At 51.0% G+C, this 26,015-nt stretch overlaps 1 protein-coding gene across 5 annotated transcripts; it reads left to right on the forward strand.

Annotated features, from left to right (window-relative positions):
- The first annotated feature begins 155 nt into the window (after positions 1–155).
- CNOT6L (CCR4-NOT transcription complex subunit 6 like) lies at positions 156–23,939 on the forward strand. Of its 5 annotated transcripts, none has more exons than XM_065062528.1 (12): positions 156–290; positions 13,568–13,689; positions 14,140–14,326; positions 14,798–14,883; positions 15,261–15,350; positions 16,169–16,237; positions 17,267–17,424; positions 18,393–18,547; positions 19,922–20,073; positions 20,884–21,108; positions 21,767–21,969; positions 22,332–23,939. In XM_065062528.1, the coding sequence occupies exons 2-12, from the start codon at positions 13,578–13,580 to the stop codon at positions 22,542–22,544; spliced, it is 1,650 nt and encodes a 549-aa protein (XP_064918600.1). In that variant the 5' UTR covers positions 156–290; positions 13,568–13,577; the 3' UTR covers positions 22,545–23,939. The 5 variants fall into 5 exon arrangements, with proteins under 5 accessions (XP_064918600.1, XP_064918601.1, XP_064918603.1 ...); XM_065062529.1 differs by lacking the exon at positions 156–290 and adding an exon at positions 780–839; XM_065062531.1 differs by lacking the exon at positions 156–290 and adding an exon at positions 2,141–2,162.
- Positions 23,940–26,015: the final 2,076 nt, after the last annotated feature.

A 26,015-nucleotide genomic window follows, 5' to 3' on the forward strand; every position in this document is an offset into this window, starting at 1 on the left:
TGAGCGGTGCCAGCGGGGGCCGGTGACACTGTGAGCGGTGGCACTGAGCGGAGACACGGGCTGAGCGGTGACCCGGCCCCGCCGCTGCCCGCCCCTCCGGGTCCTCCCCGCGCCTCCGCCGCCTCCCTCCTCCCGCTCCCGCCTCCTTCCTCCCTCCTCCCGCTCCTCCCGCTGCTCCCGGCCCGCGGTCCCGTCCCGGCGGGCCGCCCGCCTGCATGCCGTTGCTGCCCGCCGCCCCGCCGCCGCCACGCCGCCCCGGGCCCCCCGCCGCCCCGCCGCGACGGATGCAGGTGAGCGGCGCGGCCCGCCGGGCCTGCCGTGCGGGAAGGGGGAGGCGGGACGCGGCCCCGCCGCCATGTCGGGCCCCGCAGCACCGTGGCCAGCAGCCGGGCCGCACGGAGCCGCGGGCAGCTCGGGCCTCTCCGGATCCCCGGGGATCGCGGCCGCTTGGGCCGCGGCGGCGCTGCAGCCGCCCCCCGCGCCCCCGGCGGCTTTCGGGGTGCGGGGCTCCCCGCGAACCCGGGGGTGACCGCGGGGCTCGGCCGCAGCTCCGCCCGGCCACACGGCCCCTCCTGGGGCGCCGGGGCTGTGGGGTGCCGCGGTCTCGCCGGCTCATGGCGGGGCCGCAGCAGCGCGGGCGGGGGCACGGCGGGGATGTCACCTGCGGTGAACGCCAGCCCTCGAGCTCCGTGCTCGCCCAGGAAATAGCGCACCTAAGCGCTGAGTGTTTTGAGAGTTTCGGGGCTGGCTTTTAAAACTTGCGTGCTCTCGAAGGGCTCGGTCGATGTCTGCACTTTGGCGGCCACGCCGAGTTTGATCTGACCTTCTGAAATCCCGAGGCAAGTAGCCTTTATCTGGCCATTTTTTGGAACTTTGGCTTGGGGTGCGTGTTTGCTTTTGGGAGTTAGAGCTGCTCGGGAGCTGCCCTGCTGATAAGAACTTTCGGTGGCCTGGTTTAAGTGGCGGGTTTTGGTGAATTTGAGTGTGTACCTGTGCCGGCCCTCCCTGTGCCCCCGCTGCCCGGCCCGGCACAGCCGCGCTCCCTGCAGCCCGAACCTCGCGTGCATGCCGAACACCCCGATCCGAACTCACTCGGGTTGTGCTGGTGCGTGTACACACGGCTGATAACAAAAGCGAGGATAAAGTGCCTATTCTTATCCTCCAACATTCCTTCAAGATGTTTTGCCTTGGTATGTGGTTTTATTTTTTTAATTAAAATAAACCCCAAACATTATTTCTAACAACAAAGCCTTCCCCGTGACAAACCTCAGGGATTTCCTAGAAGCCGTGTCCTAGTTTGGAGGCGCAGAAAGCATGGACTAAAGCGAAGCATAGCCTTTAAAGACGTGATTTTATTTCTGCCTTCTCCCCGTCACCACAGGCAGCGCCGGTGAAAGGTGCAGTGCTGAAGCGCAGCCCGCTTCGGGCACGGCCACGTGCTGGCAGTGCCTCACCGCGAGCAAAGGCAGGCTCGGCTCGGGGCTTTGCCTTGTGCTGCGTGCCGGGCTGCCGGTGCGCGGCCGCTCGTGTGCACAGCCCCGCGCTTCAGACCCGTTCACCGTTATTGAACGAAGGCGAGCGGCTTCGCAGGCGCTTGCCTGGAGCTTTGTGTTCCCCCCGGAGGGTGGCGGGGCTTGGTTGGGGCTTTATTTGGTAGCTGTGCTCCGGAGCAGGTCGGCAGCGAGCGCTTGTGACATCTTGCTGCTCTGTAAATAACAACAGGCAGCACCGTAACCACAGCCCGCGGTGTCGTGTCAATCCATCCGAACAGAACTTAACGCTTGAGCGTCAACTCAGGCGTAAAAATCTCCTTGCCCGCTGCCTTCAAAGATGATTGAAGATGACGAAAGCCCCGTTAACAGTTTGCCTGCTCGGTTTAACCGAGTGGTGGGGATTTTGCAGTGCTTTGCTGTCTGCTAAACAAATCCCGTTGAACACTTTCAGTTTTGTTCTCTTCTCACCGTTAAAAGTGAGGGCGGTACAGCAGAGTTTAGTTTGTTCCGGTTTGTCTTTTCTTCCTACAGGGGCCATTTCTAAGTTACTTTGTGTATTCAGTGGAAAGATAAAGTAGGTGCTGGCCGAGTCCAGGTTTCTTCCGCCCTCAGAAGCCGATATCCCAGCGCCTGAGCAGCGCAGGAGTCAAGCCCACCCGTCATCAGACCGTAAGAAAACGTTACGTTTGGCAGCCGTGACGGAAAACGCCAAACTTGGCAGATTTCATTGTAGCCACCGCGCAGTTTCCCACCGGGTCTGCACGGCGAACTTGTGCCGGCACAGCTGTGTCTGCGGCGCGGGGACAAAGCGTGACCCGTGACCCGCAGAGCTGTGCCAGCAGACGCCCGCCCGGAGCTGCGCGTATCTGCACAAGTGCGCTGCCACTGATAGGGCTTGTTTGCGTTTCCGAGCGTGTTTTGCCCCGACGCGGGTGGCGCTGCTGCCGGGGATGTAGCGGGTCAGACGTTCATCCCCCCGGCTCGGAAGGGACGGCAGGTCGGCTGTACTTTCTGCGGGGGGTTCTCCTCCCACAAGCTCGGTCGCTTTTGCGGTGGGGATTCTCTTGTGGAAGTAAGTGATGTTGTGGCTGCTACTTCTTTCTGTCCAAAGGCGTTTATAAAACTTCCCTTTCGGGGGATAAGCTGGAGTGTTGTTTTTCCTCCGCTCAGACTGCGGTGGTTTCTCGTTTTCACGCGGCCAAGCACAGGAATATTTAGCATTCACCCCAGTCTTACAAGAAGTAAGGCAGAAAGTGATCCCAAGGTGTGCGTGGACTCTGGTAATACAATCAAAAGGCACCACTGGAGAAAAGTTAATTAAATTCCACACTAGGGTGAGTATTTAATTTATATCTAAAACACTGCAAAGAAACACTTACATTTAGGTACATCGCAGCAGCTGCTGTCTTTTTCTTATTAAAATGGTTCTGAGGGCATTCTGGTTTTCAGTGCTAAAATCATGCATCAGTAGGGCACATTATTTTAGAGGCAACTTGCTTTGACTGCAAGAAATGAGACTGCCTAGATCAGCTCTGATCTGCTGGACACTTTTGGGTTACTTGAGTTTGAAAGGGGAGATAAATATGAATAAATGGCTTGCTTATTATTTACTGGAAAGAGCTTTTGGGATGCCAGAGGGCCCGTGAGCTGTAACCTGATTTGCAGAATACCGAGACAGCGCTTGTAATGGTGCTGCTCAGTTGTTTGGGAGCACAGGGTGGCTCTCGAGAAAACTTTGAAGAAGTTAAAATATGTCTTAGGCATATTTAGATTGAAGAGGATTTGCTGTGGATTTACTACTTAAAAGCATTACATGCTAAGCCTCTTGTGCTATTTGCTTCTTTTTTCCCCAAATTCTGTGGTTCCTTTAATGACAGCCTGTCATTAAATAACATTAATAACAGCCCGTCATCGAGGCTTGGCTGCTCGTTACTCGCTTTCTTCCGTTTAACAAAGCATTTCTCCTGTCTCGAGCATATATGTTAGAGCCGTAAAGGTATAAATGGCCCTAAAACACACTGACTGTCTGTGTTTGGCTACGTTCGCACGGCTGGGGAAGCAAGCCGGGTTTCGGGGATCTACCTGCACAGCTTCTACCTCTTACCCATAAAGACAAAAGCCAGGACTGTCTTAGGATGTTTCTTCATCGGCATCTTTAGCTGGTGACAACGTTTCTGGAGCTCTCTTGCTCTCCTTGCCCATCCTCAGAGGCTTGTGCACCTCTGGTCCGCACCAGCAAAGGTCGCCGAGCGCCTCCCACCACGAGACACCCCCTCCTGGAGCAAACAGACCAGACCGCGCAGAGGGGCAGAGCAAACCCTGGAGTGTCCTGCAGGAGGTGGCAAAGCCGCTCACCGTGTCCGGGATTTACTGCAGCTGTTTGTGGCCCTTTCAGAAGGCCTTGGGGTCCATCTCGGACCCGAGGGGAGTGTGCAGCCAGCACGCTGACTGCCTTCATTTGGTAAATTCACAAAAGGGCTATGGGCAAAATACTGCACCTGATTTGGTTTCTGTTATTTGTAATGGCAAAATACTGCACCTGATTTGGTTTCTGTTATTTGGTAGACAACTCTCTTAGATCACTGTTGAAAACAAAAACCCTTAAACTGAAATCATTCTGGAGAAGAAAAGCAGAGGATTAGAGGGAAATCCTTCCAGGAAAGTTGCTCTGGAGTCCTGCTTAGAAGAAGAACCTTTGCAGTGGCTTGTGCATCTCTCTACGGGATCAACAAGTGATTTAACAGTGTTAAAACACTACCATAAAACTTTCCTTCTAAGGTTCGAGAGGTGGTCATTGAAAATATGATTAAAGGCAGGCAGAGCTACCTTATATAAGGTACAACTGCTTTATATGGTGTCCTACAGGAAACAAGCTTTTCAAGGGGAGACGTCAAAGCAGTGCTGACGAGAACGCTCCAAGATTAAGCAGCAGCAGGTACAAACAGTTGCGGGTACGTCTCACGGGCGGTCCGTGGACGCGCAGATGTAGAAGCGGCACAGGGCGGTACGCGGGGCCGAGGAGCGGGGCCCCGTTCCGCTGCCGGGCTGGAGCCCGTAGCCCGCGCCTGGACCCGCGGCACGGACGGGGCTGCGTGCCGCCCTCGCTGTGCCGCTTCCTGGTGTAAATGATTAACAGCGCTTTACGATCGCACGGCATTGCAGCTCTTTATGCCGAAATGGTTTAACGTCCATCACATTCTGCTTGCCTGGGAAGGAACTGTGTGTTTCACCTGAGAGGGATACACAAAGTGAAATTAAAAGGGCTGTAGGACTCGCCTCTGCAGAGCCTGCGCTATAGAAGCACATTTTTATGAAGTTAACACGGTGTATATGTTCTCCACGGGCAGATTTCACAGATTTACAAGGCAGTTGTGTTAACAAAGGTGCTCAGACCGTCTGCACTAGCAGGAGGGAAATTAAATGCTTCTTTTTTTGTCAGAACTACAGAGGTTGGGGAGGGTGAAACTCTTCCCTTGGAGCGGAGCAGAGAGCACAGGGCCGGAGGAGGGGATGTCCTCACGGCCCGGCTGCCAGCAGCGAGCTGCGCCTTGCCTGTCGCTGCTGTCAAAACAGGGATCTCGGGGTGCCAACAGCAGCAGCTCCATGGGGACTCCTGCACGGTTCGATTTGTCACCCCAAAGCGTCCGTCTTGCTGACAGCAACGATCAGTACCTGTTATCGAGGGCTAAAGATAACAACCCTCGGGGGGGCCGTATATTTTTTCAGTCCATGTGGTGATGGATCTTCAGAGGGGTTTTTAGCGTTGGGTTTGGGTTTTTTTGTTCCCCTGCCTTTGCAGCTTGAGGGTTGGTAAATCTTTGACTGTTTACGGATAGGAACCGACTAATCCTTCAGAGCGCTTATCGGCCCGGCTGATGTCAATCAAGATTATTTGTCGCCCTAAATGAAGCATAAAGAAAAACCTATTGAGCCCTCACCCAGGAGCAGCAGGAATTTTTATGGCTGCGAAACTACTGGAGGCAGCGCTCCCGAATTCTGCACCCGCGTGTGAGCCCCGGAGGCTGCGTTGGGAAGGGGAACACAAACTACAACTCCGGCTTGATTGCCCCACGTACCTTGTGTTATAGTTGCGTGAAGTTAATAGGTGTCTTGATGGCACAAGGCGGGTGTATCTCCCTCAGATAAATACATTTTATCTCGAGTCAGCCTTGACACGTGGAGAATATCCTTTGCGCTCCTCATCGAGAGCACTGGAGAAGAGCTGAAGTCAAGGAGAGCGTGAGAGTTGTCACCGTTCAGCCCCGGAGAGGCGCCCATGGGAGCGGGTACCAGCGCAGCGGAGCCGCCAGGTTCCCGGCTTTTCGGAGGGTTTGGTTCCCTCGCTTCGTGTCGGAGCACGTTTGGTATGTGCCGCCCGGTGCCCGTGGCACGGCTGCTGCTGCAGGGACGGAGCTGCAAACCCGTTTGCAAGGGACACAGAAGCAGAATAGTTCCCAAAACTGTGCTCTCCAGGTGAAACAAAACCCTCTCCTTGGCATTTTCTTAGACTTGCGGCTCCTGGCAGGAAAAGGCCAACTGGGGCAGTGCTGAAAGCAGCACCAGAAAACTGGTTACTGCTTCCTCTGTACCTTAAAATCCAATGTATATTTACCCTGTCAGATGAATTTACAAGCAGCCCTGGAAGCGGGGGAGTGCTCGCACAGGATGAATTACCCACCCAGCAGAAGTTTCCACTTGTGAACGCCTTTCCTCTGAGCCCTTTTTGTTTTGGGAAGTTCAGAAAGCAAAAGGAAAGCGGGGCCGGACTTCTCCTGTAGCAGAACGCGGGCAGAAGCGCCGGGGGAGCTGAGCTCGTGTCAGATGGCCCTTCACTCACCTTTTTCCTTCAGCCAAATTTGTTTTGCCACTGGGAGCAGCTCAATCTCCAGGCACAGTTTTGTACCAACGATACGATCCTCTTCTTTCTCCTGTAAAGCAAAAGGTTGTGAAGGAGTGGACCCCATCAGAGAAATCAGGCATCTTTTGAGTCAATGAGAGAAGCACGTATATGAAGTATTGAGACATGTGAATGGGACTTTTTCTACAGTACTCAGATCTCTTTGAAATGCCTGGGGTTACAAGGGTTTACAGCCTTTTGCACATTTACGTAGCCAAGTTGGAGTCAGCCTGGGACCTTAGGATATCCGTTTCATTCTTTGGTATTTCTTGGTGTATGGCTTGACTTGCAGACCACTCAGCGAATAGTGCCGTGATGAACTGCAAGATGTTTCTCTGCCTGCTGTAGTGACAAAGGTCCTCGTGCATGTGAAGCTGGGACCATTCGATTCTGAATTCACGGCTGCAGCAGGTGGAACAAAACCAACCCGGCCGTGCATGTGGGGGCTGAGTATAACCCAAAGTATTTGCTACTTAGAAAATTATGTGTCTTCAAAGCTCAAGCTGTCAACAATGCTGCAGCATTCCTGAACACTGCGGTCAGATGGCAGGAATGCTCCTGGGCAATTAACCTCCCCATACCCACATCTCCTTGTTTTGTTGGACAGGAATGTCCTGGTCCCCGCGGAGATTTCATTGGGATAGTGTTGGTGTAGTGTCTTATTTTCTACCCTGCTGAAACACAGTTAGAAGAGTATCAGTCATCAATATTGATTTTAAAACTAAACCTAATTTGGGAAGTTAAGCGTGATGTAAACGTGCACAGCAAAGATATGGACAACCGAATACAGAAGAAGCTGAACTAACTCTTGGTACCCAAATAATATGCTCTGCTCTGGCAACCTGGCAAGCTTTTTTACATCTTTGGTTAAGGAACTAAAGTACATTTAAACATACCCAATGAACAAAGAGGTTTGTTCTTATAAACGGCTTTATTTTAGAGAGATCCCTTTTCTTTCTCTTCTGAGCATACAAGCCTGGATTTGAGCACTAGTGGCCTGTTGAAACTGGGCTGTAATGTAGAAAAGCTCAGGTGTTGTGCCAGCGATTGCAAAACCCTTTCCACTAGTGGTGTGTGCTGTTTCCTCTCCTTTCTTTGGGAATCTTGAGCTTTGACTCATCCAGATGTACCTGTAGCTGAACAGGGCAGGCCTTGTCACTTTAAAGCTGTTTCGAGTAGATTTTATGGTGGCAAATTTCCCTGTTGTTAATTATTGCTGCAAAGAGCAGATTGTGAGCGATAACCAGGCCATTATTTTTCTGTCTTACAGCACAAATAGCCCCAGTGCTGCTGGGCTTTGCGTATTTTCTTAAGGTGTTGGCAGCCTACCACTTAACGGGTAAGATAACTCCATAGCCACGGAAATAATCTCATTTGTTCTTTTCTCCTGGCACAAGCTTTTCTTTGAAGGATGAAAGGTTATTGAGGATTCAAATTGTATTTTAAAGAGGGGAAGGAATGTTCCTGGAGAAGATCGCTGCAGCGGTGCGCGTGAATTAATAATTCCGGTGTAGTTCTGCTCAAAGAAAACAGGTCGATGGCTGAGTTGGCTCCAGTTATTGATTCCGAGGAGCTGAATGAACCGAGGTGTTGGCTCAGGCGACCCGAGCAGGGTGTTTGGCGTTTCTAAGCGAGCGGCTGAATGAACCGAGGCGCGAGCCGAGGCTGCCGGCTGGGAGCAGCCCCTTCCCGCGGGGCCGGGCTTGGCGCTGGCGCCCCACGGCGCTCGGGGCGCGCTCCTCCTTGGTGCTGGGCGGTTTTGGTCGCCCTGGTTCCTGCCGCCATCAGACCGGTACTGGGAGCACCTCCTGCTTTAAGCTGCGCCCAGGAGGGGTTTTGTGCTGACACCCGCTCCTTCCGCAGGCTCCTGGCGAGCCCCGTTCTTAATCCTTTAAGCCTGTATCTCTTAACACACCGGCGCGCTCCAGGCGGTGGGGCAGCGTCGCAAATGGGTCATTGCTGTGAACTGCTGGTGTCAATAAAGGTATCAGTGCAAACGTCCCTCTGCATGCTTCCCATTAGATTTGTTTACAGGCTGGCTGGTGAAACTCTTTGTGCTCTATAATAGATCCCTTGTCTGCATTTCTGTTAAGCAGAGCTTTGCTTTTGAGGAGATCCCTTCCCTGTGTTTGCACATAAAGCAGCCCCTAAGAGCTCCTTTGAAAGCAATAAGTATAAAACGCATCTGCAGAGAGCGGCAGGAGTTACTGACTTGATGCAGGCGCTCAAGAGGGGTCACGTACCCAAGGGGAGGCGCCAGACCCGTTCGAACAGAGCAGAAACCCTTCTTTCCACGCAAGGACTGAAGTGTTAAGTACAGAAATTAAAAAACCAAACTAATAAACCACACCCCAGACACAGCTACCGTGTAATGCTATGTGGTATTTCCACGCCGTAAACACTTGAGCTGTTCTTTTAAATGGGGGCATGATATAGAGGAAAAGGAAGGGTGGAAACCTGGATGTTACCTGTGATTTAAGAAAAGACTCTGTGCTTAATTTAGAGGAGACGAGGGAACAGAGGGAAATAACTCGTGGGTGTATGTCAGTAGGGCAATTAGCATTTCCATCAAGTGAGTGCCAGTTGGCTCTAAAATTATTAGAATACAGCTCATTCCCTCCCTTCCCACTCCTCCCCATGGCTTTTGCTGCCTTTTTTTATTATTATTTCCTCCAGGATTTGCTTCTGTGGCTTTTCCAGCTTTTCCATGCTCCTCCGGGCTGTTACGGTCTTTGTTGACGTGATAACGTGAAGTCCCCTGGATCCCACCATCAGCTGCAGGTTCTCGGCCGCCTCTTGTGTTTCACTATTGCCCCCTCACCCTGTAACTTGCATGTCCCGGTGCCCAGGCCTGTGCTGCACGTCCAGACAGGCGAGGAGCCTCGCAGGACGTGCGTGCTGGATGGTGCTGCAGCCCGTCGCGTATCCGGGCTTTTCTAACCTTACGGGAGCTGCACAGCTCCGTGTGAGCTGGTTCCCTCGGGGTGTGCTGGCCAGAGGCAGTTCTGCTCTGAAAACGCAGAAAGCTGTGCATTCCACCCAACAGCGACTGTGGTTTCAGTCCCTGGGTACGTCAGCGTCTAGCGGGGCCTTGGGAACCGCCGCACCTCTCGCACGATGAGCAAAGCGAGGGTTTTCTGTGAAACTTCCGCGGCCTAATCTGCGTCCCACATGGCACAAAAAGCAGAGCGAGGTTTGGCCAGACTCCATGGCGTTGTTGCCGTGCTGCTGCTGACAGGCCCCTTTCCGCACGCTCCGGGTCGCTGGCCGGAGGGCGCTTTGGACAGGTTGCCCGGCCGGAGTCCCGCGTCCGTGTCCTCGCAGAGCTGCCACCCATCTGGTGAGGACCGCGATGCTCCCCACATTGTCACCCAGCCTTAACAAGCAGCAGTGCTGCTCTCCCAAGCCGCAGTCACTTGTGAAGATGCCTGCTGCCTGCGTGACCTCGTTCCAAACCCGGTGGATGGCTCTGGGTTGCCATTGACCATGAAAACGTAAGACTGCCAGGCAGGGGCGGTGCTGTACGTCTGTTCCCTTCTTCTCAGCACAGACGTGCCTCTGAGCAGTCACACCCTGGAGCTTACAGCTTCCCAGCCCCCCAGCATCGCTCCGGAGGTGCCGCCTGTTAAGCCTTTGCGCCTGTGCTTCCTTTGCCGCCTGTCCCCTCGCGCAGGCAGCAGCGGCTCCGCTCAGGCCCTTCGGGGACATCTGCCTGGTGATGGCTGCAAGGACAGGCTGGGGAAGTTACTTGTAGAGCTGGCTTTGTAGAATTATTTTCCACATCTCATATTTATCATGTAGCAGTGAGGGCAGTTTAATTAAAACGTTGATAGTTCATGCTGCTGGCTATGTCCTCCCTATCCCACGTTCTGCACACCTGTAACACCGAACAACATGCTAGTTCAGTACAGAAAACCGGTGCTGTCTCTGTCATTACCTGGTTTAGGAGTGTTTGCTGCTCCGAGAAGGCAGAGTAAAAGCCTGCGGCGCAGTCCCAAGGCTCAAAACTTTCTTCTTCGATGCCCCTCACATGTTCGGTACTGGTACATTAGGGCTTTTTTGGCTTTAATTGAGAACCAGTGCATCCTGTACACAAAAGCCAGAAAAAACAACAATGTATAAAAAAACCTGCAAAAAAACAGCCAGAGACCCACCATTTAAACCCTTAGAAACCAAATAACCTCCCGCAGCCCCTTTTATACCCAGCTGAGCCTGAGCTGCTCGGGGTCACCTGGGCCCAGCTGAGCCACCCCGCTCAGCCAAATATTCTGGCTTTCCAGGGTGGATTTACAGGGACAGAGTTAACACGTAAGTGAGACATTATTGTTAGGAGCCCCCAGATTTAGAAGTTTGTTCAGAGCTTAAATATTTGTTCTCACTAACGCCGTGCTCTTCTCAGATTCAGATTTTCTTTGATTTACACAATATCAGGGTCGTGCTGGTTTAAGTTTACCTGGCTGGATTTATAGCAGAGAGCAAGTCTTAATAGCTTTAGAAGTTTTCCAAGGGAAGGCTTTGGAAGACAAGAGGGCAAGAATTCTTTTTCGGTCCCACTTGAAAAGCAAAGAAACTGAGTGCGCTTACTCTGCTCATGTCACACCTCTGTTAGGGGAATTTTAGGCAAAGCCTGGCTTAAACCGCAGGTGCGACTCCACAGCAGCTCAAACCGACTGGAATCAGCGCTCCCTCGGCTCCCCGGCCGTGTCCTCCTGCGCTGTTCTCATAACATCACTAACGGCGTCTGATTTTGGGTTAACGGGCTCAGGGAACCCGGTGGAGCTCCCTGGAGACAGAGCAAAGATAGGCTGGGGTTTGGGGATGTTGGTTCAGTTCCAGGACAAGCGGAGGAGCAGACGGGAACGATAGGAGTTGGGAACCCGAGCAGAATGCGGTTTAGCTTCAAAAACGTACATGTGGTGGCTTTCAAGTCTTGCTCAATGTTGCTGTTACGCAGGAAAATAAAAAAATAGTTGATTTAGGTTTGTTTTCCCTCTTCTGTAACTGTGGAAATGACACTGATGCTCGTTTGACTCACTACTGTTTCAAAATAATATTGAAGTGACTAATAGCTAAAAAATGCACGTGCTGCTTGAGTCGCAGTGCAGGCCTCGTTTCATTGGAGGGCCTCTGATTGCCGCAAATGGCTTCAAATTGGCAGAGCGCTTCCCATAACCAGCGATATTTCACCATAATTTGATTCGAGTGCCCTGTCAAGGAGGAAACTGCAATCCCAAAGCTTTTTAATGGTGTCACCCGCTCAGTGCTCATCTCCTGGCCCCTGGGCAGCCTAGGGATGAGTGTGGGGTGACTCAAAACCACCGCGGTTTCCAAACCTTCGTCACCAGGCCCTGGGTGCTGGTCCAAGTCCTGCCCCGATGACGGGGGCGGCGCTGCCGGGGATGGACAGGCCCGCTCTGGTTTCGGGATGCTCAGCAGCCGGAGGTGACCGCGGCCGCTGCAGGGCGCTGAGTCGGGCCGCGTGCGGCCGCGAGGATCCCCGGCTGGGCTGAGCCTGCCCGAGCCGCTCCTCGGCTGCGCCTGCTGGCGGTGGGTCGGCGAGCAGAAATACAGCGGATTCCTGCCTTGCTTTTGGAGCTGGAAGCGCACCTCGAGGAGCCCGTAGGAAGCGACTGCGACCAAAGCTTTTTGCTGTGCGCAGGGCAGGGAGCAGCGGCAGCGTGCAGAAACGGGGATTTACGTCTGCCCGAGTCTGGAATTGCTGTGATACCATGCTGCAGAAAACAAAAATGCCAAGAGCCGGTAAGGATTTCACTCACCCAGCTGCTGACAGCAACATCTGCGATGTCCTAGGTCCAGATGTGGTACAAGTATGGATTGTTCCAGGACACGGCACATTAAAAAGCAAAACAAAGACCCATCCTGGGTCAGTTCAGATGTTTGATGGCAAAGACTTAAAGACCCAAAAAGTTCCCTTCTGCTCCAAACCCTTAACCCTTCGTTGGTATTCCGCTTGATTTTCACCACCCAGCCTTGACCCTTCCCCCTTTGAATCTGCAGTGTACCTTGTGGCTGAAATAATTATTGCCAGGTAATGGAATCTCATTTTCCGTGAAGAGCCCGTTCGTGGGGCCGGGGCTGCTCCCGGCTTCGGCACGTGCGTGTCGTTGACAGCCAACACCCCCAGCTTCTGCCGGGTTTAGCGCAGCCGAAGCGCAGCCCGTACCTCTGCTTGTTTCGAGAAGTACTGTTCTCAGTTTCTGCATTCTGAAACGAGGATTGAAGGTTTTTGGTTCTAATCACGCATTTCTACAAATCTCTTTTCATTCATTGCCCTGAGCTGAGCAGCGCAGAATCCTCTTACCCTGTAGCTTTTGTGGCCGGGTGACTTCACCTGTAAATAGAAGCTGGCTATAATTAGGCGTGGGACTCATATCTGCCCTGCGCTTGCAACCCGGAGACTTAATTCCGCGTGAACGGCATCTCCTTGGGGAACGAAGCCCCAGACCTGTGACCGAGACCCTTCGCAGCACCAGAAGCTTGTAAAGGGGACGTGTGGTCCTTGTTTAGGTGGCTTAGCTGGAAACAAACCCAAACCCTGAACTAGTTTCCTCAAATTCCTCACCGTTTTCTGACTTGTCGTTTTACAAACCAAACGAGCCGGAATTGTTTGGAGAGCTTCACAGTGATTGCAGCGGTTGTGGTAGAGTTGTACGTACGGGGGGAAAAGATGCGTCCTGCAGGCCAGCTGCTTTGGATCTGTGCAATTTCTAATCTCATTTAAGCAGAGTGCAAAAAGTGGGACTTGATATGTTGCTGTAAAAGCAAAAAGAAGAGCTTTCCCTTCATTCTTTGGCTCCCTACAGGAGCAACCTGTGTGAGCCAGGAAGGAGCAAAACGCTGTCACCTCGGCCGCAGGTTCTGCACACAGCAAATAACGATGCCACAGGTTATGCCTCAGTCTGGGGGATAAACAGGGAAATCCAGCAAGTCTGCTGTGGGGCAGCACAAGGTAGCACTGCGGGTGGCTGCAGAAACCCACCTTTGTGGGAAGAAATGCGCTTCCAGTTATTATTTTGTTTATTCATGTATTTATCATGCATAAGCTGCAGGGCATGAGTGTTTGCAGAGTGTCCCTGGGGAAGGCACCGACCTGGCGGGCTGGAAACGAAGAAATGTTGTGGAGCGGCAGGTGGTGACGGTTGTGATGATCTTTCAGACTAACAGGGATGCCAAAGGAAAAATATGATCCTCCGGATCCGCGCAGAATTTACACCATCATGTCCGCAGAAGAGGTGGCCAACGGGAAGAAGTCGCACTGGGCTGAGTTAGAGATCTCGGGTGAGTCCATTTGGTTTTGAGTTGTGGTTCGGCACAGAGGTCGGTGCCCCAGAATCGCACCAGGTACTTTCAGGTGAGGGATCCTGCAGTGAAAATGGGTTTTCTAAGGTGCGGGAGGAGGGTGGACTGATCTACAAGATTGCCTTTGGGCTTGGCTGGCTGCTGTTCAGCCCAGTTGATTTCCAACACCAGCTCAGGCTGGACGGGAGTTTCTGGGTAGTACATCTGCCTGGCTCTGTCCTTTTAACTGGGAGGGCCAGATAATTATTTAAAGTCTGCTCGTAGAGAAGATCCATGAAAGGACGTTCTACAGAAGTCACTGAGCGTTCCAGTGAAGTGATGGGGTTTTCCCACTGGAAGTCCCATATTCGGACATCCCCCCAGTTTGTATCTAACGGTTTGGGAGTGCGAACCTGACTGAAGAGTTGGTTCTTTGCTTTTCTTTTCCAGGCAGGGTGCGGAGCTTAAGCACGTCCCTTTGGTCACTGACGCACTTGACCGCTCTGCACCTCAATGACAATAATCTCACTCGCATTCCGCCTGATATTGCCAAGCTGCATCATCTGGTTTACCTGGATCTGTCATCCAACAAGCTCCGAAGTTTACCAGCAGAACTAGGAAACATGGTATCTCTCAGGTGGGAGAAATGATTCTGCTGAACTTCGGACAAATCTGCATTCTGGGACTGGGACCAAGACTTTTGTCTTGCTTTCCGTTCTTGTCTTTAAATGAATTGCGAAAATTCAAGACTGGTGCAAAGGGTCAGTTCTAATAGTTAGTTCTGGGTTTATTTCCCTTCTTTTCTGATCTCTGCAGATACAAGTCTATAAGCAAAGTCTCTGAGTCTTGGTGGTGGTCTGCTGTTTAAAGTCCCCCGACATTTAATTTTGTGGTTTGGGGTTTTTTTTGTTTGGTTGTGGTTTTTGTTTGTTTTTTTCCTAAGGAAAGTGTTTCAGTCATGCTTTGAAATGGGCAGATTGGCCTATCTTTCCATAATACAGAAAATTCAGGGTAGGAAGTGCTATCTTTGAAGATGAGCAGCGTGTAGTGCTTCAGGAGTTTTCCTCTGAAGCGACACTCATCCAAAGTGTTTTTGCCTTTGCTGCAGGGAATTGCTTTTAAATAACAATCTCTTACGGGTTTTGCCTTATGAACTTGGACGGCTCTTCCAGCTCCAAACCCTCGGTCTGAAAGGTGAGTTTTCACAGTTCACTATTCCCAGGAGTCCTCGGGTTACTGAGGGCGTTGGGCTCAAAACCTTTGGGTGTTACCTCAGCATTTCCTTATAAAAAGCTATGTAACTTCTTTAAGAACCTATTTCCAATCTGTAGATAGGTAAAGAAACGCTTTAACCCGTTATATGTACTAACTGAGGTGAGTCAAAGATGAAAGGCTCCATGTGCTGGCTCTTTCATAGCATCTGTTACTGTGCTATGCCACAGTTCCAGGTTAAGCAACCTGAATATCTTTTGGGTCAGCTTGTCTGTTCTCATTCGGGGAGATGTGCTGCTGTTGGGAAGCCCGAAGAAAGGCAGCTACTCACCCAGGTTGTTGTTTTCTGCTCTTGGCAGGCAATCCTTTATCACAAGATATTCTCAGCCTCTACCAGGACCCGGACGGAACTCGAAAGCTACTGAACTACATGCTTGACAATCTCGCAGGTGACAGCCCCACACCTCTCATTGACACCGGCGGTTCAGAGCAGGCGGTTCTGACTGTATTGTCTGCTGAAACAAGACTCTGGGCCGCGGAGGGGAGGGTATTTTCTAACCGCCTTCGCGTTTTTGTCAGGCGGTTCCAGCTGTACACACAAAACACACGCTTGCGCGCAGTGGGAGAGGTTGACGTATATTATCTGAGCTTTTCCCATCTTGCAACCAGTTGTTCCCATTGATCCGTTTGAAACCCTGCGGTTACCAACAAAGTGCCAAGCCTTCCTTGCTGGAGCCATTTTGATACTTTCCACTAGAAATGAGAACGCGAACGCAAGCAGAATGTCAAACTGAGATCTAGAAACACCCAAGTGAATGAGAATATGCGGTACCTGACTTAAATCCCGCGCCGTGGTTCCATGGCTGAGCTTGCCGTTCGGCAGCTCGATGTCCGGACGTCGCAGAAGCACGGACGCAGGGCCAGGCTCTCGGAGAAGGGCACTGCAGGGTGTCCCAACCACCACCGGAGTTACCTCTTCTTCCTCAGCATTATAGTCGAAGTGCATGAGTATTTCGGTGGTTCCTCTAGGTTTGAAACCAAGAGACAAAAATAATCATGATTCATACAACTGACAGATTTGCTCTTGCTAAAGCTACTGGTTATGGCGTTCAAATGATTTTTGCTTCCCCGGGAGCATAACAAGACTTGAGGAGTTGGGGTTGCAAAGCTTGGAAGAAAACGTTATTATCCTGTTATCAGTTTGACTTAGAAACTGTAACTTACGATGATAAACCCTGAATTAATTCCTGCTTTAATTGTTTTTTAGTTCATCCAGAGCAGCTGCCTCCGAGGCCATGGATTACTTTAAAAGAACGAGACCAAATTCTGCCCTCAGGTAAACCTGTGCTTCTTGTTCCTGTATTCACAGCATGATCCACTGAAAAACTTTTCTTTGGCGTTATTTTCACAGAAATCTTTTGCCTGACCTGGATCAGACTGAAAACAGCAATGTGTGTTCATTTGTAATAAAACACTCAACAAACAGCTATGCTGTAAATATATGTTTTTATAACTTAGGTATTAGGATGCTGGTCATCTCTTTTTCACGCTAGGCTTTGTCATAACTGTTCCAGCTGCTGATGCTCAAGCAAAAGAGCTTTTTTTAAAAGAAAATTAAAATCAGGAATAAGAGCTGTAAAATAAGCGCATACAAGTGCCCTGTCCACGCACAGGCTGACGGTGGGACCAGTGAAGGCGCCAAGTGCCTGGTACCCAGGGGCAGTTCCGTGCCCTCTCTTGCTGCTTTTGGTGAAGTGCAAGAGCTCTTCCCCTGCACATGCAGAACCGGCCCTCAGAAAGCATCCCTGAGCTCGGATAAAGAAAACTGCTAATATTGGTATTGCAGAGATCAGATTAATAACCGGCAAGAATAACATTGTGGTTAAGATAATCTGTCACTTTTTTTTTTTAATACATTAAAGAACAACAAAGTAGAAAAAAATAGGAAGGCACGGGAAGTGCCCGATGGCCGGTGAGCATCTGAGTTCTGCATTTCTCCAAGTCCCTTACAAATCAGTATCTCACTGGAGCTTTACAGACTTGGGTTTTACTTTTCAATCGAACTTGCTGAGCAGAAACAGAAGTCGGTGGTTCTTGGAGAGCATTGCGTTAAGCCAGCGGCTGTGGGCTGTTTCACGGTCCAAACTGTACTAAGCCATTTGGGTTTTATTGCAAAATTGAAACAACTGAACAGCAGAAAGCTTCTTTGGCTATGAGTGTAAACAATACAGCTGTGGGGCAGCCTTGTGGTAAAACCTCCCTTCTTTCTCCAGAACACACCGTGTAAGATTGAATATCTTGGCTTGAATAGATCAGCATTTGTTACACTCAGAGCTTACCTTGCCCTTTCCTCCTTTCCTCCCAGCTTCGTTCACAGTGATGTGCTACAACGTCCTGTGCGATAAATACGCCACCCGGCAGCTCTACGGCTACTGCCCGTCCTGGGCGCTCAACTGGGAGTACAGGAAGAAGGGAATCATGGAAGAAATCGTCAACTGTGACGCGGATATCATCAGCCTCCAGGTAAACGGAAAATAACTGTCTTTTCCATTAGAAAATATTAACTTCCACCTCTGGAATGAATTGCTCCCTTGAAAACACTGTATTTACCTGCTTGATGAGAAATTTGGGGGTTTACCAATACAAGCTGTGCGCACAGCTCCTTGTTCACGTCTTGGCTTGCGGTTTATGAAATGAAACAAAGTAACGGAGATAAAATTAGCTAAATTAGTAGGTGATTGGCACTGGAAGATCTGGGGGCTTTCTCCCTCAGGTAAGCGTCCTAAGTGTTCTCCCTCTGGCTGCGGGGGGTCCACTGCCGGAGGAGCCAGCGCAAAGCGCCGTGTCCCCGAGTACCACTGTTCCTAGGCCATTCCTGCTTGGTTCAGGAGTTAGTCTCAAAAACACTGTCGTTGGAAAACAAGGGGACTCGCACATTCCAAGTTAAACATTGATTATCTCCCGTATGTGCATCCTGCTCTGTCGTTAGCAATTTCTTGCTGATGTTTGGAACAGTTGAACACTTCTGCATTTAAACTGATCAGCTTTGGGTATGTAAGAATCTCACACAAGAACAGAACAGTTACCTCGGTCTGAAAACCTCCAGAGATCAACCTCTCAGACACCGAATGTCACTACAAAGAAAATGCATCAGTACAGAACAGCCAGAGCCCCTGGTAATAAAGAGCTCTCCAGGTTAAACATTAATTACTGCTGGGTATCGATCGACCTCTCGGAAGTTTTAACCTGGGATGGCATCTGCGTTCAGATGTCACGAATACCAGGTGTAATCTGCTCAAAATACACTTGCCATTCTGGGGAGGACTCGGGGCTATCGAGGAATGCAGATCTGTTTCCAAAAGCAACCTGATTTGTGCAAAAAGCAGTTTTTCGTTTGCTGCCCGCAAGCCAAGGCAGGCACAGGTTGCCCTGCAGCGGGGGGAAGGGTTCGCTTGACTTTGTTCGCCCAAAGTGTTTGTGTTCAATTGCAGGAAGTGGAAACAGAGCAATACTTCACCCTTTTTCTGCCAGCCTTGAAAGAACGAGGATACGACGGGTTCTTTTCTCCAAAGTCACGTGCCAAAATCATGTCTGAGCAGGAGAGGAAGCATGTGGACGGCTGTGCAATATTCTTCAAAACCGAAAAGTAAGGGGCAGAAACAGCTTTTTAAAAATACCTTAAAACCCGCTTGATTTAGGCCCGGCGGCACCTGAGGGTGCGTGCTGAGCAAAGTGCTCTGCTGCGGAACGTGAGATAGAGGTCACTCCAGAGGAGGATCCTCCCTTCCCCCGTGCTGCTCCGTCTGCAGCAGAGCCCCTCCATTGCCTTCAGTCTGCCAACAAAGCAGCCTTGGCAGAAACGTGGAAGCTTCGGGACAGATACTGCTGAAAACTTACATGCTTTCTGTGTGCCGTTTTTTGGCTGATCTAATAAATAACTCACCTTCTCCGCAAACCTTTGCCTTGCTCGACAAAAGTTTTGCCGCTCTAAGATTAAAGATCGGTAAGCTGGGCTTAACCTTCACGTATTAAAAGACGTGTTGCTGCCGAGGACAGCAGGATGTTATCTGCTTTTGTGAATCGCAGCGTGACGGTATTGAATACCTGATCCAGACCGCTGTGCTACACTGAAAGTGTCCGAGTATTGGGAAGGGAGGAGAGGCGCTTGTCAGCGGTGGGAGCTGCTCGCGGGGCTGCCCCGGCCTGCACCGCACCCGGGGTCCCTCTGAATGCTCCCGCCGACCAATTGCCAGTAATTAGAATGGGAGTTTGGCGGAGCCTCAGCTCCCTTTCGGAGTGCTCGCTGCTTCCAGAAGCACAAACACACCTTTCAGATCGTGCATGAAACCGACTCGATTGGGTTTGAATAGAGAAAGTCTGAAAACAAATAACTGGCTTTTTTCAAACCTTAATACCAACAAGGGTATGTAGGAACTAGTTGTTACAATGTGGCTCTCGCAGGTAAAAACCAGAAAACTAATAATACTTTTGAATTATTTTCTAAGAACACAGAAACAAAAAGACCCTTTCAATGGGTAGGCTCCAGTTTGTCCTAAAGCAAGGCTTTTTTTTGAGCATCCTAAAGCTGGAAAGGAATGAAAAACCCGTTTCACAAAACTGGTAGTGGTAGCTGGTGGTTTGAGAGAAGCTGATTTTTAATAATGATTTGCCCAAAGTAAAAGGCAAGCCTTTAATTACCATCCCATCCTGCTTTTGCCTGGAACGCTCCTGAGGAGGTGTGATAGCCTCTGGGCGTTGCTCTCAGTGTTTCTCTGAGCACTACACTGAAACAAATCAATGTTTCCTAAACCCCAGGTATCTCGTCTCCCAGAGCAAGGGCTGTACCCTGACCGGGGAATAGTTCTCAGAACTGTTTTTGCTTTACAAACCAAGCCAAATGTGCCTCCCCTTCTCCTTCAGGCTCTCTGCTGGGGCACAGGAGGCTGGAGCGCAGGTACCAGCCGCGTCTTCTCAGGCGTGCACGGCACGGGCTGACGCGCCGCTCTCTGTGTCGACACAGGTTCTCGCTGGTGCAGAAGCACACGGTGGAGTTCAACCAGGTGGCCATGGCCAACTCGGAAGGCTCGGAGGCCATGCTGAACCGCGTGATGACCAAGGACAACATCGGCGTCGCCGTGGTGCTGGAGGTGCACAAAGAATTGTTTGGTGCAAGTGAGTAAGGCTGCGCTGCTCTCGCCGATTATTCCGGTTATTCCTTAGCTCATGCGGCTCTCTGGAACGTTATTGCCGTGGGTGATGGTCGCCAGGTCGCTCAGATGGGCGGACGCTGTTCGCTGTGCTAATTGGAGAAATAACAGCCCAGCGGTGGCTCAGACAGGACACAGGTGACGTGATTTCCTGGTCTGGTTGCACTCGTGGCCAGATGTACAATATTCAGCTTTCTCCTCTCAAGCTTTTGTCCATGCTTCTGTTAAATTTGGCTTGAGAAATGAAGCTATTCCAAGGTCAGTGTGTCTGCACACACGTGCTCTGACCAATAGTTGTCCATGATGTTCAACCTCTATTTTCAACTCTCTTCTTTCCCCCTCAAATGAATTCTTCCATCCTCCCTCAGCAATTACATGACAGCGCTAACGTGTTGCTGTGGAAGCATGAGGTTATCAGGTATCTTTTGATGCCGCCTGATTGAGTGACTGTCACGTTCTCATTACGCGTGATCAGATGCAGTACCCAATTTCAAGATGCTTCCAATTGCCACCCTGCTCTGTCTGCCCGCCTGGTTTTTGGATGGCTCGTTTCCAGTGCACCCTTCAAAGGGGCAGCACGTCGGAATTCCGGGACTGGAGGAAGCAGCCTGTGACTTTGTGCCCCATCTTTCACAGTACTGTTTCTCAGATAAATAGGAAAATCAGCTGTACTGCTTTCCAGCAGCAGTAGCTACATCCCGGGTGTTAATAAGGGGGAACCCGCTGTATTCAGACAGTCAGCCTTTCACTGATAAAAACGTATTTTTTAATCCAGGTATGAAACTGCTTCATGTGGACAAACAGCTGCTCCTTGTGGCCAATGCCCACATGCACTGGGACCCCGAATACTCAGACGTGAAACTCGTTCAGACCATGATGTTTGTCTCGGAACTGAAAAACATCCTTGAGAAAGCCTCCAGCCGGCCTGGGAGCCCGACCGCGGATCCTCATTCCATCCCTCTGGTGCTGTGTGCCGATCTCAACTCATTGCCCGATTCAGGTAAGACCGACTGCGGCTTCATTTTTAACTTACCTTGTTGGGAGGGTTGAGTCCTCTTTTCTTCTGGACGAGGCAGTTTGCGCTTCCCCGCGTCAGTATGCGTGAAAGCTTTCTTCTTAATCTTTCTATATCCGACCGAAGAGAACGCAAGTCCTCCGGTGGAGCTGGCTGCCTTTTTGTTTGCACCTACAAAGATGTAAAAAACCCCACAAACAGATCTTAAGTAAGTGGTTCAATAAATACCCATGCCTTGAGCTGCGATAAAAAGTAGAAAAGACATGAGTTTGTGATGTAACATGAAAACTTGCTAAGGAAATGGGCCCGCTTTAGTAATTACAGCGTTCCATACTGCAATATCAGGTAGGTGTAGGGAAGTTGCTGCTCTAGCACATACGTGCTACAGTTTGTGTCCTGTGATTTTACTGTAATCCTCAAAAAATGGTGTCAAAACCACTGGGGAGCCTCTGCTCACTGGCTGAAAAGCATTGACGGCTGGGGCGCGGACGAGGCAGCGCTGGGTGGAATTCCCCCGAGATAGAAAACTCTTGTGCAGTTTCCTGGGGTGTCTTATTGGTAGTTTGGTTTTTAGCTCCAAGGACCAAAATCCCCCAATTGTTGTGTTTTAAAGCAATCCCCTGACCCTTTCCTTTGCAAACAGGTGTAGTGGAATACTTAAGCAACGGCATAGTAGCCGACAACCACAAGGACTTCAAGGAGCTGCGTTACAACGAGTGTCTGATGAACTTCAGCGGCAACGGGAAGAACGGGGCTTCCGAAGGAAGAATTACACACGGCTTCCAGCTCAAGAGCGCCTACGAAAACAACCTGATGCCTTACACCAATTACACTTTTGATTTCAAAGTAAGCAGCGGTTTTTTCTGACGTGGCAGACGCTGACCTGGTCTCCCAGGGCGCTGTCTGAATTTTCTCACCTCTGTTCCTGTAAGCGCTTCATCACCACTTCCTACGCTCGCTGGATGTTTTTGCTACCGCACAAAAAATCCTTTGATTTCCCGGCCGTTTTTTAAGCTTCTGACCTGCCTCTGGCCGGTGACTTAACGCGAATGGACGCGGCGCTCGGAACGCGAAACGCCGCGCGCGTTTTCTTACCTTAATTGTGGCGCTGGTGCCTCTTCCCGCGAACCTCAGCCCGCGGCCGGTGGAGCTGAGGCGGCCAGAAGCCCGGGTTTGTTCTGACGCTCCTTGTTTCTCTTTCTCCCCAGGGTGTGATTGACTACATTTTCTATTCCAACACCCACATGAACGTGCTCGGTGTCCTGGGGCCTTTGGACCCTCAGTGGCTGGTTGACAACAACATCACGGGGTGTCCGCACCCCCACATCCCCTCCGACCACTTCTCACTGTTAACACAGCTCGAACTGCACCCTCCGCTCCTGCCTCTTGTCAACGGCGTCCACTTGCCCAGCAGGAGGTAGTGGAGCCCCCGGCCCCGGGGAGGGCACGGACCTGTGCGTATGGACCTGTACATTGTAAATCAGATCTAGCGGAGTGAAGTATGGCCAACCTTCAGCTGCTTCTTCAGGCTCCTTTCCTTCTGTGTTTGATAGGAGATTTTTGCACATTTTGGTGCAGATCGGTATCATTTGGCACTAGGGCTGGAACCAAAATATTATTCCTTTTCCAGGTTTTTAATTTAATTGTTTTTTTATCTGGCAAGCTCTTTGTTTTTTTTCGGTAGGAAGCTGCACTTCTGAATGGACAAATGAGATTAAAAACTTGTCTGTTACCATATTGAAAGGTAATGCTTTTGTTCCGGAGCGTAGCAAAACGAGCCAGCCTGTTAGGAGAGGGAAAAAAACCAAAACAAAAATAGAAATGCTTGTTTTGTAGGAGGAATATTAGAAACACTGTTTGAACCTAAAAACGGAGGCTGAACTCTGCATCCAAAATAAATTTTGCACATTAGCAAAGCACTTAATACCTGCCCATGAATGGGGAGCAGTGTGGCCCTGCCCCTCACCCAAATGACGTTAGAAAACCAAAGATGGCTTGAGATCTGCAGGAGAGGGCGAGGTCTGAGTTCTGCGGGTGTCAGGTGGTGTCCGGGGCCGTTTCCCGGTGAGCGGTAGCTGCGTGCTGCTGGTCTTGGCCAGAGCTTGGAAGAACTCGGTGCTTTCCGGGTGAGATCCGCAGGGGCTCTGGACACGGAGCTGCCTCGGCCACAGCCCGGGAGCAGGCTTTAAAACGGGAGGAAATTCCACCGGGTGTGAGCCCACTGCAAGTGTTCCCGTGAATCCAGAGGGTGCAAAGCCATCCCGGGTTCCCTTCTGCAAAGTTCAGGCGCACAGGTGGGAAACTGGGGATGCAGCGTAGGGTCCAGGAGACGTCCCCGTCTGTCTGTCCCGCGCGTCTGTCCCGGGACAGAGAGCGGCGGCCGGGCCCGTTCCCCGGGTTGTTCCTCCAGGCCCTGGTTGCCAAACAGCCACCGCACATCTTTTAATCCCGTTTCTCTGTTGTTGGTCAGGGTTGGACCGAGAAGCTGCTGGTTCATTCCCAGCTGTTAACGCTCTTGGATGCGTTGGAAATGCTTAGTCTCTTGACGCTCCAGGTGGCCAGTTCAAGCCTCGCGCCTCGAGGGGCATTACACCTAACGCGATTTTCTGAAAGTGGTTGGCTGCTTAATGCTAAAAAAGAAGGCGGCACAGTGATCCGCAGTGATAGGAAAAGGTTGTGTCTGTGTTTTTAAGTTTTTCTTTATTCTGCTTTTTTGCTGCTATAAGATTTTCTTGAATTTATATTTTAAACTTTTCATGCACTTTACTGTTTCTAGTCTCAAAAATGTGATATTTTTAATAAACGAAAAAACTTTCCATTATGTGAATGAAATTTTTAAAGAGATCAATAGCCTATATTTCTGTCTCATTCGTATACTTAAAAAAAGAAAAATCAAATTTAGATTATGAAATCAGTTTTAAATACTGAGGAGCCATCTTCTGTCGTGCAAAACTGCTCAGCCAGGCTGCTGCTCTACTCTTCAATTAAATTTAATTAAGCATTTCCTTTGTCGTTTTATGCATAGGAAATTATCCACAGGGGGCAAAACCCCATGAATTGGAGTTAGAGTAGAAAGTGCTCCCTGGGCCTCGCTGGGGGCCGGCGGTGCGGGACAGGACACAGGAGCCGGTTCAGCGAAACGCAAACTCCCGTTTAAAACAAGTGCCTAAAGACGGAGGCGTCGGCTGTTGTGTGCGAGACACTGGAAGCCAATTGCTCTGAGCAGCACAAAAAAAGCCCTTGTTCCAAGGCGGATTTTCCCATGGGTGCGGGTGTCTGTGTTCAGCGTCCCTCAGCCCTGACACCCAGCCCGCGGCAAATCGCCCACACAGCATAGTGCTGGAAAGTAGGAGAGCATGAAAACTCATGTGTTGTGGCCATTACCTTTCTGTGTGGTTTTGGAGGGGTGTTCTGCTGGGGGGTGCACTGACCAGCCCCAACCAGTGATGACCAGCCATGACCAGCCCCGACCAGCCATGACCAGCCCTGACCAGCCATGACCTGCTCTGACCAGCCCCGACCAGCCATGACCAGCCCCGACCAGCCATGACCAGCCCTGACCAGCCCCGACCAGCCATGACCAGCCCTGACCAGCCCCGACCAGCGATGACCAGCCCCGACCAGCCCTGACCAGCCCTCTCCTTCTGTTCCCGCCACGGTACCTTTGCAAGCTGAGCAATACCTCCCCTCCATACTTCACTCCCGGTATTTTTTTGAGATGTTTGTATAAAACGGAATTTCAAGTTCACATACAATTGTATCTGAACCGCAGAGGAGCCCGTTTATTAATAAAAATAAAACCCAACTACGAGCTTTTGTAATATTGGGGTGGGAGAGGATGGGGATGAGAATAAAAATCCACCAACAAACCTGGCAAATACTGTGAAGCGCTTTGGTCTGCCTGCCTTTGGCGTCTCCCGGTTGAAGCGTTCTGTTGCGAGAAGGTGTTTCGCTGCATTTCCTGCGCTGCGAAACGCGCTCCTGAGCACCCGTCACACTGCGCCCATTTCTGAAAAAAGACATTTTAACAGCCGTTGCACAAAACCTTTGGATTTAAGAAATGGAAAGAGTCGTGTTTGTGTCTGGGCGGATTCCCACACCAGGGCCGCGCTCACCCACCTCTCGCGTGGCTCCCAGTCTCCTCCTGTGTTTTTGGGGTTCCCCTCCCGTGTTCCTCGTGCGCAGGTTGGGATCCTTGCCCCAACCATCGGCACCGTCAGGCGGCAGCGCTGCTGTTCTCTGGGCCAGATGAAGGCTGGCGGGAGGATGTTTGCAAGGGGAGAGGGAGGAATATGAAGCGAAATATCCCTAATGGTGAGCAGAGGTGGATGAGAAACCGTTGGGGTTTTTAACTGATGCCTGAAAAAAAGGGCAAGCAAACCAAGCCCAAAGGCTGCGGGGCGTTTGCTGCTCCGGCTGCTTGGCGTGCTCTCAGGAGCGCGGCGCCGCTGCGAACCTCGCAGCAACAGCGCTGCCCAGCGCAGGCAGAGAGAACCGCCAGGTCCAACACCCTTCTGCGCGACCTTCTGTAATTCAGTATGGTACATCTGTTCAGCTGGGGCTTTTCTGTGTGTGGATATAAATAGATATAAAGATAATTTTGTACAACTTAGCTGATATTTTTGTTTCCTTATTTGGACATACGAAGCGTGACCGTGTGCAGGTACGGCCGAGACCAACCTCCCTTCACACCGGCCTCGCTTGCTCGTCCGTTGAGAAAAGATTCCATTTCATGGGCAAAGCTTTCTCCGTCTGTTGGAAACCACTCCTGCATCTGCAGAAGAACCCAGAAAGGTCTAGTTAGTCACAAGCCCCCACCATTCTGTGTTCTATAGACCATAGAGGCAAGAATCTTTAAATCTGCACCTTTTCCGAAGCACTTGCCCGTGACC

Source organism: Columba livia, chromosome 4, assembly GCF_036013475.1.
Source record: "Columba livia isolate bColLiv1 breed racing homer chromosome 4, bColLiv1.pat.W.v2, whole genome shotgun sequence".
NCBI classification, from domain to species: domain Eukaryota; kingdom Metazoa; phylum Chordata; class Aves; order Columbiformes; family Columbidae; genus Columba; species Columba livia.

Excerpts from the sequence above, each read along its gene's own strand:
- CNOT6L (XM_065062528.1), top strand. The coding sequence starts at position 13,578 with ATGCCAAAGGAAAAATATGATCCTCCGGATCCGCGCAGAATTTACACC. Across the intron at positions 14,884-15,260 it reads CCAAACCCTCGGTCTGAAAG|GCAATCCTTTATCACAAGAT; the intron begins GTGAGTTTTCAC and ends TGCTCTTGGCAG. Across the intron at positions 15,351-16,168 it reads CATGCTTGACAATCTCGCAG|TTCATCCAGAGCAGCTGCCT; the intron begins GTGACAGCCCCA and ends ATTGTTTTTTAG.